This window comes from Thalassophryne amazonica, chromosome 7 (assembly GCF_902500255.1).
Source record: "Thalassophryne amazonica chromosome 7, fThaAma1.1, whole genome shotgun sequence".
Lineage (NCBI taxonomy): Eukaryota > Metazoa > Chordata > Actinopteri > Batrachoidiformes > Batrachoididae > Thalassophryne > Thalassophryne amazonica.
The window spans coordinates 54,280,976-54,298,890 of NC_047109.1; the positions used below are offsets into that span (position 1 = coordinate 54,280,976).

Below are 17,915 nucleotides of genomic sequence, written 5' to 3' on the forward strand. Positions count from 1 at the left end.
GAGTTTCTCTGTGAATTTTCAGACCTTTTGTCTGACTTAGTGCTTAGCTCAGATAAGATAATTATAGTGGGCGATTTTAACATCCACACAGATGCTGAGAATGACAGCCTCAACACTGCATTTAATCTATTATTAGACTCTATTGGCTTTGCTCAAAAAGTAAATGAGTCCACCCACCACTTTAATCATATCTTAGATCTTGTTCTGACTTATGGTATGGAAATAGAAGACTTAACAGTATTCCCTGAAAACTCCCTTCTGTCTGATCATTTCTTAATAACATTTACATTTACTCTGATGGACTACCCAGCAGTGGGGAATAAGTTTCATTACACTAGAAGTCTTTCAGAAAGTGCTGTAACTAGGTTTAAGGATATGATTCCTTCTTTATGTTCTCTAATGCCATATACCAACACAGTGCAGAGTAGCTACCTAAACTCTGTAAGTGAGATAGAGTATCTCGTCAATAGTTTTACATCCTCATTGAAGACAACTTTGGATGCTGTAGCTCCTCTAAAAAAGAGAGCTTTAAATCAGAAGTGCCTGACTCCGTGGTATAACTCACAAACTCGTAGCTTAAAGCAGATAACCCGTAGGTTGGAGAGGAAATGGCGTCTCACTAATTTAGAAGATCTTCACTTAGCCTGGAAAAAGAGTCTGTTGCTCTATAAAAAAGCCCTCCGTAAAGCTAGGACATCTTTCTACTCATCACTAATTGAAGAAAATAAGAACAACCCCAGGTTTCTTTTCAGCACTGTAGCCAGGCTGACAAAGAGTCAGAGCTCTATTGAGCTGAGTATTCCATTAACTTTAACTAGTAATGACTTCATGACTTTCTTTGCTAACAAAATTTTAACTATTAGAGAAAAAATTACTCATAACCATCCCAAAGACGTATCGTTATCTTTGGCTGCTTTCAGTGATGCCGGTATTTGGTTAGACTCTTTCTCTCCGATTGTTCTGTCTGAGTTATTTTCATTAGTTACTTCATCCAAACCATCAACATGTTTATTAGACCCCATTCCTACCAGGCTGCTCAAGGAAGCCCTACCATTATTTAATGCTTCGATCTTAAATATGATCAATCTATCTTTGTTAGTTGGCTATGTACCACAGGCTTTTAAGGTGGCAGTAATTAAACCATTACTTAAAAAGCCATCACTTGACCCGGCTATCTTAGCTAATTATAGGCCAATCTCCAACCTTCCTTTTCTCTCAAAAATTCTTGAAAGGGTAGTTGTAAAACAGCTAACTGATCATCTGCAGAGGAATGGTCTATTTGAAGAGTTTCAGTTTCATCATAGTACAGAAACAGCATTAGTGAAGGTTACAAATGATCTTCTTATGGCCTCGGACAGTGGACTCATCTCTGTGCTTGTTCTGTTAGACCTCAGTGCTGCTTTTGATACTGTTGACCATAAAATTTTATTACAGAGATTAGAGCATGCCATAGGTATTAAAGGCACTGCGCTGCGGTGGTTTGAATCATATTTGTCTAATAGATTACAATTTGTTCATGTAAATGGGGAATCTTCTTCACAGACTAAAGTTAATTATGGAGTTCCACAAGGTTCTGTGCTAGGACCAATTTTATTCACTTTATACATGCTTCCCTTAGGCAGTATTATTAGACGGTATTGCTTAAATTTTCATTGTTACGCAGATGATACCCAGCTTTATCTATCCATGAAGCCAGAGGACACACACCAATTAGCTAAACTGCAGGATTGTCTTACAGACATAAAGACATGGATGACCTCTAATTTCCTGCTTTTAAACTCAGATAAAACTGAAGTTATTGTACTTGGCCCCACAAATCTTAGCAACATGGTGTCTAACCAGATCCTTACTCTGGATGGCATTACCCTGACCTCTAGTAATACTGTGAGAAATCTTGGAGTCATTTTTGATCAGGATATGTCATTCAAAGCGCATATTAAACAAATATGTAGGACTGCTTTTTTGCATTTACGCAATATCTCTAAAATCAGAAAGGTCTTGTCTCAGAGTGATGCTGAAAAACTAATTCATGCATTTATTTCCTCTAGGCTGGACTATTGTAATTCATTATTATCAAGTTGTCCTAAAAGTTCCCTAAAAAGCCTTCAGTTAATTCAAAATGCTGCAGCTAGAGTACTGACGGGGACTAGAAGGAGAGAGCATATCTCACCCATATTGGCCTCTCTTCATTGGCTTCCTGTTAATTCTAGAATAGAATTTAAAATTCTTCTTCTTACTTATAAGGTTTTGAATAATCAGGTCCCATCTTATCTTAGGGACCTCGTAGTACCATATCACCCCAATAGAGCGCTTCGCTCTCAGACTGCAGGCTTACTTGTAGTTCCTAGGGTTTGTAAGAGTAGAATGGGAGGCAGAGCCTTCAGCTTTCAGGCTCCTCTCCTGTGGAACCAGCTCCCAATTCAGATCAGGGAGACAGACACCCTCTCTACTTTTAAGATTAGGCTTAAAACTTTCCTTTTTGCTAAAGCTTATAGTTAGGGCTGGATCAGGTGACCCTGAACCATCCCTTAGTTATGCTGCTATAGACGTAGACTGCTGGGGGGTTCCCATGATGCACTGTTTCTTTCTCTTTTTGCTCTGTATGCACCACTCTGCATTTAATCATTAGTGATCGATCTCTGCTCCCCTCCACAGCATGTCTTTTTCCTGGTTCTCTCCCTCAACCCCAACCAGTCCCAGCAGAAGACTGCCCCTCCCTGAGCCTGGTTCTGCTGGAGGTTTCTTCCTGTTAAAAGGGAGTTTTTCCTTCCCACTGTAGCCAAGTGCTTGCTCACAGGGGGTCGTTTTGACCGTTGGGGTTTTACATAATTATTGTATGGCCTTGCCTTACAATATAAAGCGCCTTGGGGCAACTGTTTGTTGTGATTTGGCGCTATATAAAAAAATTGATTGATTGATTGAAATATCTCTGCGCCAATTACTGCCCAGTTTTATTTTCATTTGTGTCAGTCTGTGATGGGAAGAGTTCTGGAAAATTGCAAAATAAACATAACTTTGAGCAGATGGAATCAGTTAGTCACTGAAATTACCTGGTGGAGTGAGTGGTTGCAAAGACAACCTGCACCCTCTTGGCCCTTTCTGGAATCAGTTTGACACCTATGGTTCAAAGTTACCTGTGAGTACTCTTAACAATTAGAAGACACCTATGTCAAGTCAAGGTGTGGACACCAAGCCCCGCAAAGTCCCATTGTTGAAAAACGACATGTGCTGAAGAGGTTACAGTTTCCCAGAGAACACACTGACTGGCCTAAAGAGAAATGATGCATCATTTTGTGGACTGATGAAAGCAAGATTGTTGTTTTCGAGTCTAGCTTCACCGGATCTTCATTAAACACACAGCTAGTGCTTTTAGGTAGCAAGCCATCAATGTGGTGATGGTGTGATTCTCTAAGAAGGAAATGTGACTGTACACAACTTCATTTACATGTACGAGTATAAGTTAAGCAGCTGATACCTCAGAGCCCAGGTTTTTGAAGTGGGGGTCACTAACAAACAACTAATCACAAACCTGGTCAGTGACAGTCATGATCTCCTCGAGCTTGCATCCCGCTGCTCCTCCCTTCTTTCGACATGAACTTGGACATCAATGGGATGGTGGTGATATGTGTGAATTTTCCACATACCTGGACAGATCAGGGGTGGGGAGGGAAGACAACAAAACAACAACTCATCATTTGGCCATACAGAATTAATAAAATGCTGCATAAAGAAGTCTTGATATCCATCACAGTATGGCGTTAAATCTTGCTAAATAATGGTAATAATCGGAGTGTTATCAGACAAAATGTAGATATCTACAAATACGATTGCTTACTGTGTGTCATGTTGAGAGTTGGACATTTAATGCTGACTTACCTCACATTCAGAGAAGAGAGCTGGCCACCTGCTTTTGAATTCTGCAATAAAGTGCGTATTATTCACATCTTCATGCCTCCTGAGGGCAAAAGGTTTCCATTTTCACTGTAATGACCTGATGGTTGTCCTTTTTGTTGACCTTAGACAGTAGCACCAGCCTCTCTTTCTCAAGGCTTTCTTTGTTTTCTCCAGCTGCATAGTCTGGTAGTCTGGTAAGTAATTCACTTCAGCTTCTGGGGGTTTCTTAACTTGGTTTGGGCTTGTGCGCATCTCTTCTCATCCACATTTCAGGGAATTGATGATCAATTTGGAGGTAAAATGTCTTAGGCTTTTGTGACAGTTTGCCATTTTGTACTTCAAACTGATCTTGCCACCATAGAATCCACAGACAGAACCTTGCTCCTTTAGACAGGGATGCTTTGTAATCAAAGCTTCTGCAACAGAATCAAACTCAGCACTTGTAGGATATGTTTTGAACTTTAATATTTCTGAAGACAAGGCTTCTAAAATGGCAGACGAGTTTTGGGCTTGGGCTGAGGAGGGTGCCAGTCTTCAGAACTTCCTGATTGACCTTCATCAACTGCAGCTCTGCTACATACTTTGGCTTGGGAAAGATTGCTGGCTAGGCTTGAGTCCTCGGTGACCAGGTTGACACTGCTGACTCAGATTACAGTATATCAGTATCCATAGAAGAAAGGGACACAGAGTCTTCAGAAAGCATTCAAAGCATGTGAGGAGCACAAACCATGTGCACACTTGAAAGAGTCACTGCAGTAGTTGCTTCCTGTGTGTTTCTGATCACTTTAACTAAGTGTTTGAGATCTGCTGCTGAGGTCAGATTTAGAAACTCGTCTGATTCAATGTCCATGTATTGCAACCTGAAGTCCTCTGCAACTGCACATTGTCTTTTGACCTCAAGTTTAAGGTCCTCAACAGACTCTGGTATTCAAGGGGACAGAAGCGCAATTTTTCAGAGGTTTTTTTCAGAAGTTTTACAGGTCTCTCATTTCTGGTTGACTCCAACTCTTACTTTAATAAATAAAAAAAAATAAAATAAATGAATGAATAAATTTAACCAGAACCATTTTATTAATATGTTAATCAAGAAATCATCTCATCTGAAGCAACAGACAAGTTATGGGACTAATTTACAGACTAACATCAAAGATTTCCAATGTAAGAAACATTTTTGTTTTTACTTCAGATTGTATTAATTACAAGGTTTCTAATGTAGGAACCTTTTTTTTTTACTTCAAAATGGAAAATAATCAGAAATCCATCTGTAGTTATGTAGTTATTCTATCTGGAATAATCAGATTTATAAATCAAAACCATAAGTCAAACTTGCTTCCCATTTCAAAACTCTACCTCATCGCAGGGCCACTTTATGGGGTTAAGGAATAATGATTTTGTGCAGTTTGGCAGCCAGGCCCTTTCTGCTGGGGACAGAGTTGAGCTCAGCTCCTCTTAGCTACCTCACTGCTGCAAAATACATAGCAGACAGGAGCAAAAGGTATTATAAATGTTTTTCAAATTACTAGCTATGTAAAAAAAACCAAACATGTTAGCAGTCTAAAAGTTATTGGAACTAAATTTATCGGAAGATAATTGGTCCGATGATGGTTTTAAAACTTATCTGAAAAGCTAATCCGCTAACAAAAACATTAGCTTCGATAATTATTGGTTATCAGATTAGCTGAACATTGCCTACCACTGGCTAAGTGTTAGCGTAAAAACACATGAAGTCCTTGTGACCTTGTTACTCCTGTGTACACTAATTGTAGGTCATATGAAACTTAGGCGAAGTCTATAGACCCCTGTGGATCTTGACAAATCAACCTTTCGCCTAATGTAACGCCACCTAACATTAACTAGTTTACCGCCACTCAGAAACACTTCTTCTAGTTACACATAAAATAAAAAAAAATAAACACCCTAAAACAAAAGCTTTGTATCACACCATCAATGAATGTGTTCAACATCACAATTTAAAACAAATAAATTAAAACAAAAGACCAGAAAACACATACCTTAAATCCTCACAATCCTCAGACGTTTAATGGGCAAAGTAAAGAAAAAAAGGCGAACATCCACCATTGCAAAGCAAGTCATGGAGGTATGGCATCAAAAGAGGGACAAACAGAGCTACGTAATGTGGAATGTGTTTAATTTAGGAATGTTGTATGGATTCAATGAAAAGTTGTTGCGTTAACCTTATTTCAAATAAAGCAACTGACTTAATTAAAACCTTAATAAAATAGTTTGTTAGGTAAATCTAACAAAAGAGGATTCCTTAACACCAGCAATTGTGAGGTTTTTTTTTTGTGTGTGTGTGTTTTTGCTTTCTTCTCAATTGGAGTCTTCAAAGAAGAATAAAAATCTGCGTTTCAGCTGCATGAGCCTGGTGGAGCTTCACTGCAGTAGAAACTCTGCAGTTTAGAAGGCCAATTACTTGGCTGTTCCTCTAAACGTTTGCAACATGTAATAAGTAGGTCAAGTTCTGACTCTGGAAACTGACCTCATATTTCACAGTCCTGATTGCTCACAAATAAAACTGAGTCTTGATCCTGATCCATATCCAGATCTGGGGCTTTGTGCATGTCCAGTGAATGCTGTTTTAGTCAAGCACTTCTTTTTGAAGACTGTATGCTGTAGATGATTGTTTCTGGCTTCTGGCAAAGTTTTATTGCCATATCCAGATCAGCTGTCAATTTCTCCTTTTTTTCCCTCCTGCCATATTGATGTCTTCATCTACCTGTCTGTACCCAGAGGGATCTGTAATTGTGAGGAATTCACATTATACATGACATTTGACATCTATCACTGAGCCCTGTCTTGCTCCCAGTGGTGAACATTTCAGGGCTGTCTAAATAATGTAGCTGAGAGCTGGAGAGAAGGATGAGCTGCATGTGTCTGTAATGGTTCCCTAAACACCAGGTTTCTCATTTTAAAAGACACGTTGAAGGTTTTATCTCCAGCTGTCACTGTGAAACTAATTGTTGGAGGAACAATCTTCGTTGCTACTTCTGATGGCATTTTGCACCATCCTTTTTCCACGTCGCCATGGACACACATCATAGCTGTCGGCTGTCTACCACAAGGGAATATTTTGCAAATTATGCTTTTCAATTCAAATGATACTGGTCCAAATGAAACAAATTACCGGAGTGCTGTTTGAAACAACAATAATTAATTTTTTTCTTTTCCAGCATGAAATAGAAGAATGTGTCATCACAATTTCATACCAGCGCATTCACAGGAAATCCTAGATGCAGTATTTTGTTATTGAAATACTGCTTTATTGACACACCTCATAAGGTAGAAGAATGCACAGAAAAGGGAGAGTTGTGGAAGGAATTGAGAAAATATCAACTGAGATTTTTCTGTCTGGTCATCTGTGTTTTTATTGCCTTTCTTTCTGCCTGTCTCATTGTTAACTGAATTAGTCACATGAAAGAGCACTGCAACAGGAAGGTTCAAGAGTCCTGATTGGAACACATTTTGGTTGAAGTTTGTTTACTACTGATGCTTGCAAAGAATTCAAAATATATACCATATTTTGCAGAGTATTAAGTCATGTTTTCTGAGAGGTCATGCAACTTATACTCCAGCGCGACTTATATACCAAAAATAACTATTTATATAGAGCTTTCCAAGGAATCAAAGTGCTAAACAAAATAAACTCCAATAATAATAAAAGAATAACAGAAAGTCCGGTTAAGCAGTGTGTACGCATTGTGCAGTGTCTGGTGCCGGCCTGCTGGGGCAGGTTTGGCCCAATTTGCAGAAGTGTTCTGTGGTGCAGTCCAGCTGGGATCACACCCCCGGACCAATAACGAGTCCATTTTTTTTTCTGTGGAGTGCTCACTTGAAAGTAGTTTCTCTGTCGTGCAATCCAGCTGACTGTCGTGTGAGCACAAAAGCTGTACACTAAGCTTTGAAATAGTCCATCACCCGAATTAAGGCAATGTGTATGTGGGGGCTGCAGCAGCATTTCCACCATGTGGCCGAGCGCAGGGGGAGTGGCAGAGTGGAGGCCGGGGTGGGTGGGTGGGACAGAAACACAAGGGGAGGAGATATATATCAGCCTCTGTCCGTGTCTGCGTAGAGTCTGGAGTGGCCTTGACGACAACTGCAGACTGTAAGGGAGGGCAAATGAAAGAGGGAGCCAGATGCTTCACCAAGGCCGTTGAAATCCCTCTGGAGGAAAACAAACGTGGCACTTTGGACTTCGGTAGCTGATTAGGCTGCCATGTTTGGGTTAGACAGAGAAGCACAGCATTCCAATATGGCCTCTCTTTAACCATCCAGATCCAATTGTGAATATTCACTGGTTTCCAACATCAGTTCCTTTGCAAGGCAGACATTTGCTCTGAGATGATTTCCAGTTTGCGTTTAAGTTCAGGAGTTAACGCAGTGTGAGATCGTACCACCTTGCCCACCTCATTAGTCATGACGGACAGGTGTGGGGTTGTGGTTTTTGGTAGCAGCCGTCTTGCCAGTTTTCCGGTAGGTCAGGGTAGCGACTAATCCAAACAGCAAAAGCCCTCCTGCCATAAAAACAAATAATAAATCCTCAACGTCTTCCATGGAGAGTGGTGCCAAGCACGCGACGTGTCACTTCTCCCAGGTGTCGAGAACATAGCCCGCAGGATAGGTTTCATCTGGGTATGCAGGGTCCCCCAGCCCCGATTTCCTTGTTGAAAAGATGGTGTCATTAGTGTTCAGAGACCAGCTGATCAATTCCATGGTTATTCCAAATATAGTTTGAAGAATTCACTGTCTGGTGAAGTTGGGACTTTTGAAGGTTGGGGCAGAGATAGAGGGACACAGAAAGAGAGGAGAGAGGTCCCAACCAAGTAAGATGGGAAGGTTGCAGAATGCGCGCATCCATTTGCGCTTTTACCTTCACTTTAAAAAAATATCCAAACATGGCTGTTTGAACCCTACACCTCCAAGAAGATCATATAGAAATTACCTCAGGTTATCTTAATCTTGTGTGAACACAAACAGTTATGCAAAAGGAGTTTTTTTGCCGCTTATTAAATGCATGAAGTCGTGTGTTGCATTTGAAACTCAGTTCGCCTCATGCGATCTCCACACCTCCAAGATAATGAAACTACATTGCAGCAGTATGAACGTAATGCTGAAATAGGTCCATCACCATGTTGAAATTGTGCACCCACTGCATGATCTGTGTCCAAATCAAATGACATTATGTTGTGCGATTTTTATTTAGTTATTTTTTAAACTGGGGAAAATGTGCCGCCAAACTCTGGACACAGTCATGATGACACAACGCCATGGGGGATGTGGCATAGGTGTGTCTGGCAGACCAACCACCCACCTCAATAAGTGCTGGGGTCCCAACACATTGAGGACATTTTGTGTCCCAATTTGTGTCCTAATTAATGTCATATTGCCAATCTTGGGAGATGGGTACACCCCTTTATACTCGGGAAAATACGGTACATACATTTTAAATTCCTTGCAAGCATAAGTAGCAAATAAACTTTTTTCTTTGTTTGTTCTGTAAATAATATTACAGTACCTTCCATTTTGGTGCCGCTGTCATGTATCCGTTTTGTCAGAGATAGATCTAAGTGTCCGGTCAGTTGCTTTCCTTCATATTTGAATTGATATTAGTACTGAACCAAGCTGATACCCATGAGTGTTATAGGTTATGATTATATATACTGCTGAATCTGCACAGTATTACAAAATTATTGTTCAATACCAGACTAAGAACAGACCTAAGTATGACCACTTGGAGAAATGTACTTCTAAGACATCCATCTGTCCATCTTTTAAGTACAACTCCTCCTAAACCATTTGCTGGATTTCATTGAACGTTCACAAGGTGAAGATGTGCATGAAGGCAAATAATTCTGGTCTGACATCTTCAAGAGGAGATAATTGGAATTTTATGTTTAATTGATGCACCATATGATAATGACTTTGCAAGACCATCTTGTCCCAAGTCACTTTCACAATTTCAGTGAAAATGAAGGAAAATAATTTCTGATTTGACATGTTCAAGGGGAGATAATTGGACTTTGGGTGATTTATTAATACATTCAATTTTTTTCAACTGCTTGTGCAAAGTGTCACAGACCCACACATCTCTCGCCTTCATAGTAGATTGCTCCTGATTTAGTCTCCTTAGTTGGTTTCTCCCATTCCATTACAGTAAGCCTCTTCTTCTCAGAGTAGTCAGGTGGTTTCCCTTCACTGACCTCCTGCTGGCGTCCAGATTCCAAGCAGCCTTTCCTCTTGTTTTTTGCTTAACGCACACTCACTGTTGGTTCCTGTCCTTGTCTTTGCATGCTGTTTCCGCATTTTCCTTGTCGATCATAATGTGTTTTGGTTATAGCTCCTCCGAGATCCTGATCTGCTAACAAATCCTTGTTATACAGATTCCTCGTGAGCCGGTATTTCTGGCAACAATTAGTCCAAGCATTTTTTTTTCTTCATGTTTTTAGGGAAATTTGTGGTGTGCCTTTTAAAAATTGTTGCATTTCATTGTCTCCCACCAAATCGTTGTGAATTATTTCACTTTCTATTGTTCTATTTCTAGTATTTTGGAGTATTTCCAGTGGCAGCCTGAACTGCCTTTTTTGATCCCTGCCTTTTTTGATCCCCCATAAATATATATACAGTGGGGAAAATAAGTATTTGACCCCCTGTCAGTTTTGCAGGTTTTCCCACCTACAAAGAATGGAGAGGTCTGTAATTTTTATCATAGGTACACTTCAACTGTGAGAGACAGAATCTAAAAAAAAAATCCAGAAAATCACATTGTATGATTTTTAAATAATTAATTTGCATTTTATTGCATAGAATAAGTATTTGAATACCTACCAACCAGCAAGAATTCTGGCTCACACAGACCTGTCATTTTTTCTTTAAGAAGCCCTCTTATTCTCTTATTCATTCAGACGGCTTTTCAGTCGTGTGGACCAACAGGGAGGTGGTTTTGTGCCGCGCCATGAGCAGCACGGTGGCGCATTCCTCCACTCCTCTTTCCATGACAAAAACTCCTGTAATAGTGGAATGTGCCGTTCATTTCCAAACTGGACGCTCTGTTGATCTGGGACATCGTCTGACTAGCACAGGAATTGCGGAAGACGTGGACATCAGCACTTTTTCAGCACATTGAGACAGACGTGCGGAGGAATTCCGCGCGTCGCGGTGGAGCTGCATGGCGCAAAGCAACGCCGTGATGAAGCCTCACAGGACATGTTGGGACATGTCCAGCTCATGCACAATTTCTCGGATAGTCACACGACTGAAAAGCTGTCTGAAAGCCGTCTGAAAGCCATCCTGTGCGACCAACACGGAGGTGGTTTTGTGCCGCACAATGAGCGGCACGGTGGCACATCCCTCCGCTCCTCTTTCCATGAAAAAAACTCCTGTAACAGTGGAATGTGCCGAAAAAGTACTGATGTCCACATCTTCTGCCGTTGTTGTGTAAGTCAGACGACGTCCCGGATCAACAAAGCCTTCACGTTGGAAATGATCTGGTTGTATGAGCCTGTCGATCAGCGCTCAGAGTGCGCCGCGCTCTCAGATGCTGTGGGCGGTCTTTAAACCGGCTGGATCACTCCTTAATCTGTGTAATCCCCATAAAATCGTCCCTGAAAGCCACCTGAATTTTCTGAATGGTGTCCAGCTGGAGGTCTCTCACAGTTTCTGGAAAAATTTGATGCAGCAAAGCTCCAAATCTTTGAGACATTTTATTCGCAATAAAAATCCGACGAGAGGGGTGGACCACTGCTCACACAAAGCCTGCTCACAGGCGAATGACGCAAACCGACAGGCGTGAAAAAACTCACGCATGCGCACGAAGGTTCAAGCTTGGCTGATGCAATCACACGTGATTCAAATCCATATGGTTTTTGAAAAAAATAAAAAGGTCGGATACTTTTCTAACAGACCTCGTATATATATATATATATATATATATATATATATATATATATATATATATATATATATATATATATATATATATATATATACATATATATATATATATATATGACAAATCCTGTGTGATGTCACCCGTAGGTTTTCTATAGAGATTCAGAAGACCCATTTTGAAGCCCAAAAATTGCTGCTCTGCGTGCTGTCATGGTGGCAGTGTTTGTCCTGTCTATATCACAACCAACCCATGAATGAATAAAGAATTGGAGCTTACATGATCTGTTACTCACAGAAGAAGCCATAATATTACAGATATTAAAATGCTCAGAAAGGGCACAAGGTCATCCACGGCAGCCGTAGCTAGTGTTCTAGTTGTCCTGAAATTTGGATGTGTGTTTTATTGGCCCTTACTGGTTGTTTGGAGGCAGTGACTTTGGTAACCCTTGTTTTATTGACAGCCCAGTGTGAGATATGAATGAACGCTAATTAGATTTTTCTTCAATGTGTGTCTAGTTGTCATATGGCTCCAGCTCACCAGCGCTGTCCAACCGTCAACGTTTTCCCACCTTCTTCCGCACGCATCCATCAGCCACCCTGCACAACCCAACCAGGGTGCAACTTTTCCTAAAGTGGAAGTGGACCCGCATTGCCACCATCCAGCAGACGACTGAAGTGTTCACCTCAGTGAGTAACTTTACTCTTACTTACCATCAATTTTATATCTTATGTATGTCCTTGCTGACTGTTTCTATCTCCTCTTTTTTTTGTAACTCTCATTCTTCTTTTCTCACTTAAAAAAACAGTTCTCTGTGTGTTTGTTGGCACCATCATTTTTGTTGAGGTGTAGGTGTGAAAGCACGTGTTAATGTGCCGTGTCTGATTGCCGGTCTGCCTGTGCGTTGTGTTCTCAGGCTTTACATCTTTAAGCAGTTTCTCCTGTCAGTTGATGGAGGCTTTTTGAAGTTTTTTTTTTTGTCTGAATATTGATTGTAAGAATTATTGATCAAGCTGTACATCTCTCTCAGGCCTGACTGCCGATACCTCCCTACTTGGATTGGATCCTGTAATGGAAATAATGATTCTGCTCTGAAATTCTTGATACTCACGTTCTTCTTTTCAGACTTACATTTGTGCCCTTAGTGTAAAAAAATGTAATGGCATTTATACCATCTTTTTCTTGATTATCATTAATCCTTTCACTGCTTGCCTTTATCTCATAAGTGGTTAAGCCTCCATTTGAAAGAGCAGGAACACATAGTAATAAAAAGAAATTTTGTCAGTCTTTTTTTCCCCCTTTTATTTCACAGAAACTATTAAAAGGGTCTTTTTGTCAAATTTGTTTTCTATAATCTATGCTACGAGAGTTACAGTGCAAAGGTTTAATTTTGTTTTAAGAATTTTTACATTTTTATTTATTTATTTTTACCTTTTCTAAAAAAAAAAGAAGTTACTTAACCCCCTTGGGTCCAGGGGTGTTTTGTAGCTTTTACCATACTTTCAGTTATTCAAATTTTAAGGTACTTTTAAGGTAAAAAGTAATATCCTCATTTATTGCTTATCAAAATGTTCATAACAATCTCGTCTTTCAGAATATATGTCACATATTTTTAAAGAACACCGTATGTAGAAATATTTTGGCTCTAAATCTGCAAAAAATAAATAAATAAATAAATAAAATAAAAAATTAAATGCATTTTTAGAAAATTCTTCAAATCTTTATTGAAACCACATTTTATTCAGGAGGATGAACTGCTTTGGTAGTTTGGTTTGGTTTGTGTTGTGAAAATGTAGTGACACGGACCCACAACAGGGGGCGTAAATGAACGGACAATGAAAGAGTCGAATATAAACACTTTGCTGTTGTGAATGAGCACAACACAGAGGAATGTGAAATTTTGTAGACTGTCAATCACAGGGGTGACGTGTGGGCAGGCTCGAGGATAGAAGACCTCTGTCCTGAGATGAACCGGAACCACACGATTTCCTCCGCCACCGAACCCGGAGAATACTGGAGTCGCCAAGTCCCGAGTCCCCAGGTGGCCACCGCCTTTGAAGGTCAGATCTGGTACTGCTGGCAGGGAGCAGAGACAATAAGATATGGGTGTGTGCACACCCAGTAACAACAACGGTGGGAATTCCACCTCCACCTCTAACACACACTCGTGCAGCTCCTGTCTACCACTTATCTGGTAGTGGTGTGAAGCGAAGCTGTCGCTGTTCACATCAAATGCCGGTCTCTCAGATAAGGAACACCACAGGTAAGCGGCTGCAAAAAAGAGTTCAGACTGACACACAATTTACTTTAAGGCTGAGAATAGTACCTGAACGGTTCGACGATATCTCGGCAATGAGGTGGAGATGACGTCCGGGTTTTATGGAGTGAGATGATGAAGCATGGATGGGTGACAGCTGTCAAGAGATAATGAGTGACAGCTGTCACCCCCGGCTGTGTCCGTGGCGGCAGCGCCCTCTTGTGCCTGAAGCCCGTACTTCAGGCAGGGCGCCCTCTGGTGGTGGGCCAGCAGTACCTCCTCTTCTGGCGGCCCACACAACAGGACCCCCCCCCCCCTCAACGGGCGCCTCCTGGCGCCCGACCAGGTTTATCGGGGTGACGACGGTAGAAATCGGCCAGGAGGGCCGGATCCAGGATGAAGCTCCTCTTCACCCAGGAGCGTTCTTCGGGTCCATACCCCTCCCAGTCCACCAGATATTGGAACCCCCGGCCCATTCGACAGACGTCCAGGAGCCGGCGCACTGTCCAGGCCGGCTCCCCGTCAATGATCCGGGCAGGAGGTGGCGCCGGACCGGGAGCACAGAGGGGTGAGGTGTGGTGCGGTTTGATCCTGGAGATGTGGAATACCGGGTGGATCCGCAGTGAAGCTGGGAGATGGAGCTTCACTGCGGCAGGGCTGAGGGCCTTGAGGATTTTGAAGGGTCCGATGAACCTGTCCATCAGTTTCGGTGATTCCACCTGAAGCAGGATGTCCTTCATTGATAGCCATACCTCCTGCCCGGGCTGGTATGCAGGGGCCGGGGACCGCCGACGGTCTGCATGGGTCTTGGCCCTCATCCGGGCCTTCAACAAGGCAGAACGGGTGGTGCACCACACCCGACGGCACCTCCGAAGGTGGGCCCGGACCGAGGGCACACCGACCTCTCCCTCAACCACGGGAAATAATGGGGGCTGGTACTCCAAACACACCTCAAATGGGGAGATGCCGGTGGCAGAAGACACCTGGCTGTTGTGTGCATACTCGATCCAGGCCAGGTGGTTGCTCCAGGCCGTCGGGTGCGCGGATGTCACACAGCGGAGGGTCTGTTCCAACTCCTGGTTGGCCCGTTCTGCCTGTCCGTTCGTCTGTGGGTGGTACCCGGACGAGAGGCTCACGGTGGCCCCCAGTTCCTTGCAGAAACTCCTCCAGACTTGAGAGGAAAACTGGGGACCACGATCCGAGACAACGTCAGTAGGTATCCCATGCAGACGGATGACGTGGTGGACCAGGAGGTCCGCTGTCTCCTGGGCTGTAGGGAGCTTCGGGAGGGCCACGAAGTGGGCCGCCTTGGAGAATCGGTCCACTATCGTGAGGATGGTGGTGTTGCCCTGGGACGGTGGGAGGCCCGTGACAAAATCCAGGCCGATGTGGGACCAGGGGCGATGAGGCACAGGAAGCGGTTGGAGCAGTCCTTGGGACTTCCTGTGGTCAGCCTTGCCCCTGGCGCAGGTGGTGCAGGCCTGGATGTACTCCCGGACGTCGGCCTCCATAGACGCCCATCAGAAGCGCTGCCGGACCTGCCGGACAACTGCCACGGTCCTTCGCACCCCTGGATGACAGGAGAGCTTGGAACCGTGACAGAAGTCTAGGACCGCAGCCCTGACCTCTGGTGGGACGTATAGTCTGTCCTTTGGTCCAGTTCCCAGGTCCGGGCTCCGTGCCAGGGCCTCCCGGACGGTCTTCTCCACGTCCCAGGTGAGGGTGGCCACGATAGTGGACTCAGGAAGGATGGGCTCCGGTGGATCCGACAGCGCAGTTTTGACCTCCTCTTCGTGTACCCGGGACAAGGCATCCGATCTCTGGTTCTTGGTCCCGGGGCGATAGGTGATCCGGAAGTCAAAACGCCCGAAGAACAGTGACCAGCGGGCTTGCATGGGGTTCAGCCTCTTGGCGGTCCTGATATACTCCAGGTTCCGATGGTCAGTGAAAACCGTGAACGGCACAGACGCTCCCTCCAACAGGTGTCTCCACTCCTCAAGAGCCTCTTTCACCGCACGGAGTTCTCGGTTGCCGACGTCATAGTTCCGTTCGGCTGGGGTAACTGAGTTAGAGGAGATGATAAACCCCAGGAAGGACAAAGTAGTGCGGTGAAACTCGCACTTCTCGCCCTTCACAAACAACCGGTTCTCCAACAACCGCTGCAGGACCTGATGTACATGCTGGACATGAGTCTCAGGATCCGGAGAAAAGATGAGTGCAGCTCCTGTCTACCACTTATCTGGTAGTGGTGTGAAGCGAAGCTGTCGCTGTTCACACCAAACGCCGATCTCTCAGATAAAGAACACCACAGGTAAGCGGCTGCAAAAAAGAGTTCAGACTGACACACAATTTACTTTAAGGCTGAGAATAGTACCTGAACGGTTCGACGATATCTCTGCAATGAGGTGGAGATGACGTCCGGGTTTTATGGAGTGAGATGATGAAGCATGGATGGGTGACAGCTGTCAAGAGATAATGAGTGACAGCTGTCACCCCCGGCTGTGTCCGTGGCGGCAGCGCCCTCTCATGCCTGAAGCCCACACTTCAGGCAGGGCGCCCTCTGGTGGTGGGCCAGTAGTACCTCCTCTTCTGGCGGCCCACACAACAGTTTGACTTTCTTTCTTCCCTCCATGCAGAAATGTCCACAGTTACTGGATGAAAATAAAGTATAGGTCCTTTTTATTTTTTTCAAAAACTATATGGATTTCATTCATATGTTTTTACGTCAGACATGCTTGAACCCTCGTGCGCATGTGTGAGTTTTTCCATGCCTGTCGGTGACGTCATCCGCCTGTGAGCACTCCTTGTGGGAGGAGTCGTCCAGCCCCTCGTCGGAATTCCTTTGTCTGAGAAGTTGCTGAGAGACTGGCACTTTGTTTGATCAAAATTTTTTCTAAACCTGTGAGACACATCGAAGTGGACACGGTTCGAAAAATTAAGCTGGTTTTCGGTGAAAGTTTTAACGGCTGATGAGAGATTTTGAGGTGATACTGTCACTTTAAGGACTTCCCACGGTGCGAGACGTCACGCAGCGCTCTCAGGCGCCGTCGTCAGCCTGTTTCAAGCTGAAAACCTCCACATTTCAGGCTCTATTGATCCAGGACGTCGTGAGAGAACAGAGAAGTTTCAGAAGAAGTCGGTTTCAGCATTTTATCTGGATATTCCACTGTTAAAGGAGATTTTTTTAATGAAAGACGTGTGGACGGGTCCGCGCATCGGGATGCAGCCAGCGCGGTGCGGCAGCACAGGAAAAACACCTCCGTGTTGATAACCATTTGTAAAATCCAGGCGGCTTTTGATGGCTTTCAGTGGAGTGAGTATATGAGAAATTGTTTAACAGCTGCACATGTTCCAACTTGTCCTTAAGGCTTCCAACAGAGGTGTTTTTCCTGTGGCGGAGCGTTGCAGCGGCTGTGAGCCGACGCTGCAATCCGTCCGCACGTCTTTCATTAAAAAAATCTCCTTTAACAGTGGAATATCCGGATAAAATGCTGAAACCGACTTCTTCTGAAACTTCTCTGTTCTCTCACGACGTCCTGGATCAATAGAGCCTGAAATGTGGAGGTTTTCAGCTTGAAACAGGCTGACGACGGCGCCTGAGAGCGCTGCGCGACGTCTCGCACCGTGGGAAGTCCTTAAAGCGACAGTATCACCTCAAAATCTCTCATCAGCCGTTAAAATTTTCACCGAAAACCATCTTAATTTTTCGAACCGTGTCCACTTCAATGTGTCTCACAGGTTTAGAAAAAATTTTGATCAAACAAAGCGCCAGTCTCTCAGCAACTTCTCAGACAAAGGAATTCCGACGAGGGGCTGGACGACTCCTCCCACAAGGAGTGCTCACAGGTGAATGATGTCACC

At 43.5% G+C, this 17,915-nt stretch overlaps 1 protein-coding gene across 1 annotated transcript in view; it reads left to right on the forward strand.

Annotated features, from left to right (window-relative positions):
• Nucleotides 1-17,915, forward strand: part of gabbr1a (gamma-aminobutyric acid (GABA) B receptor, 1a) — a 442,232-nt gene that overhangs the window by 234,410 nt on the left and 189,907 nt on the right. The window contains exon 9 of the mRNA XM_034174198.1: nt 12,316-12,486. Coding sequence (XP_034030089.1) covers nt 12,316-12,486 — 171 coding nt within the window. The remainder of the gene's footprint in view (nt 1-12,315; nt 12,487-17,915) is intronic.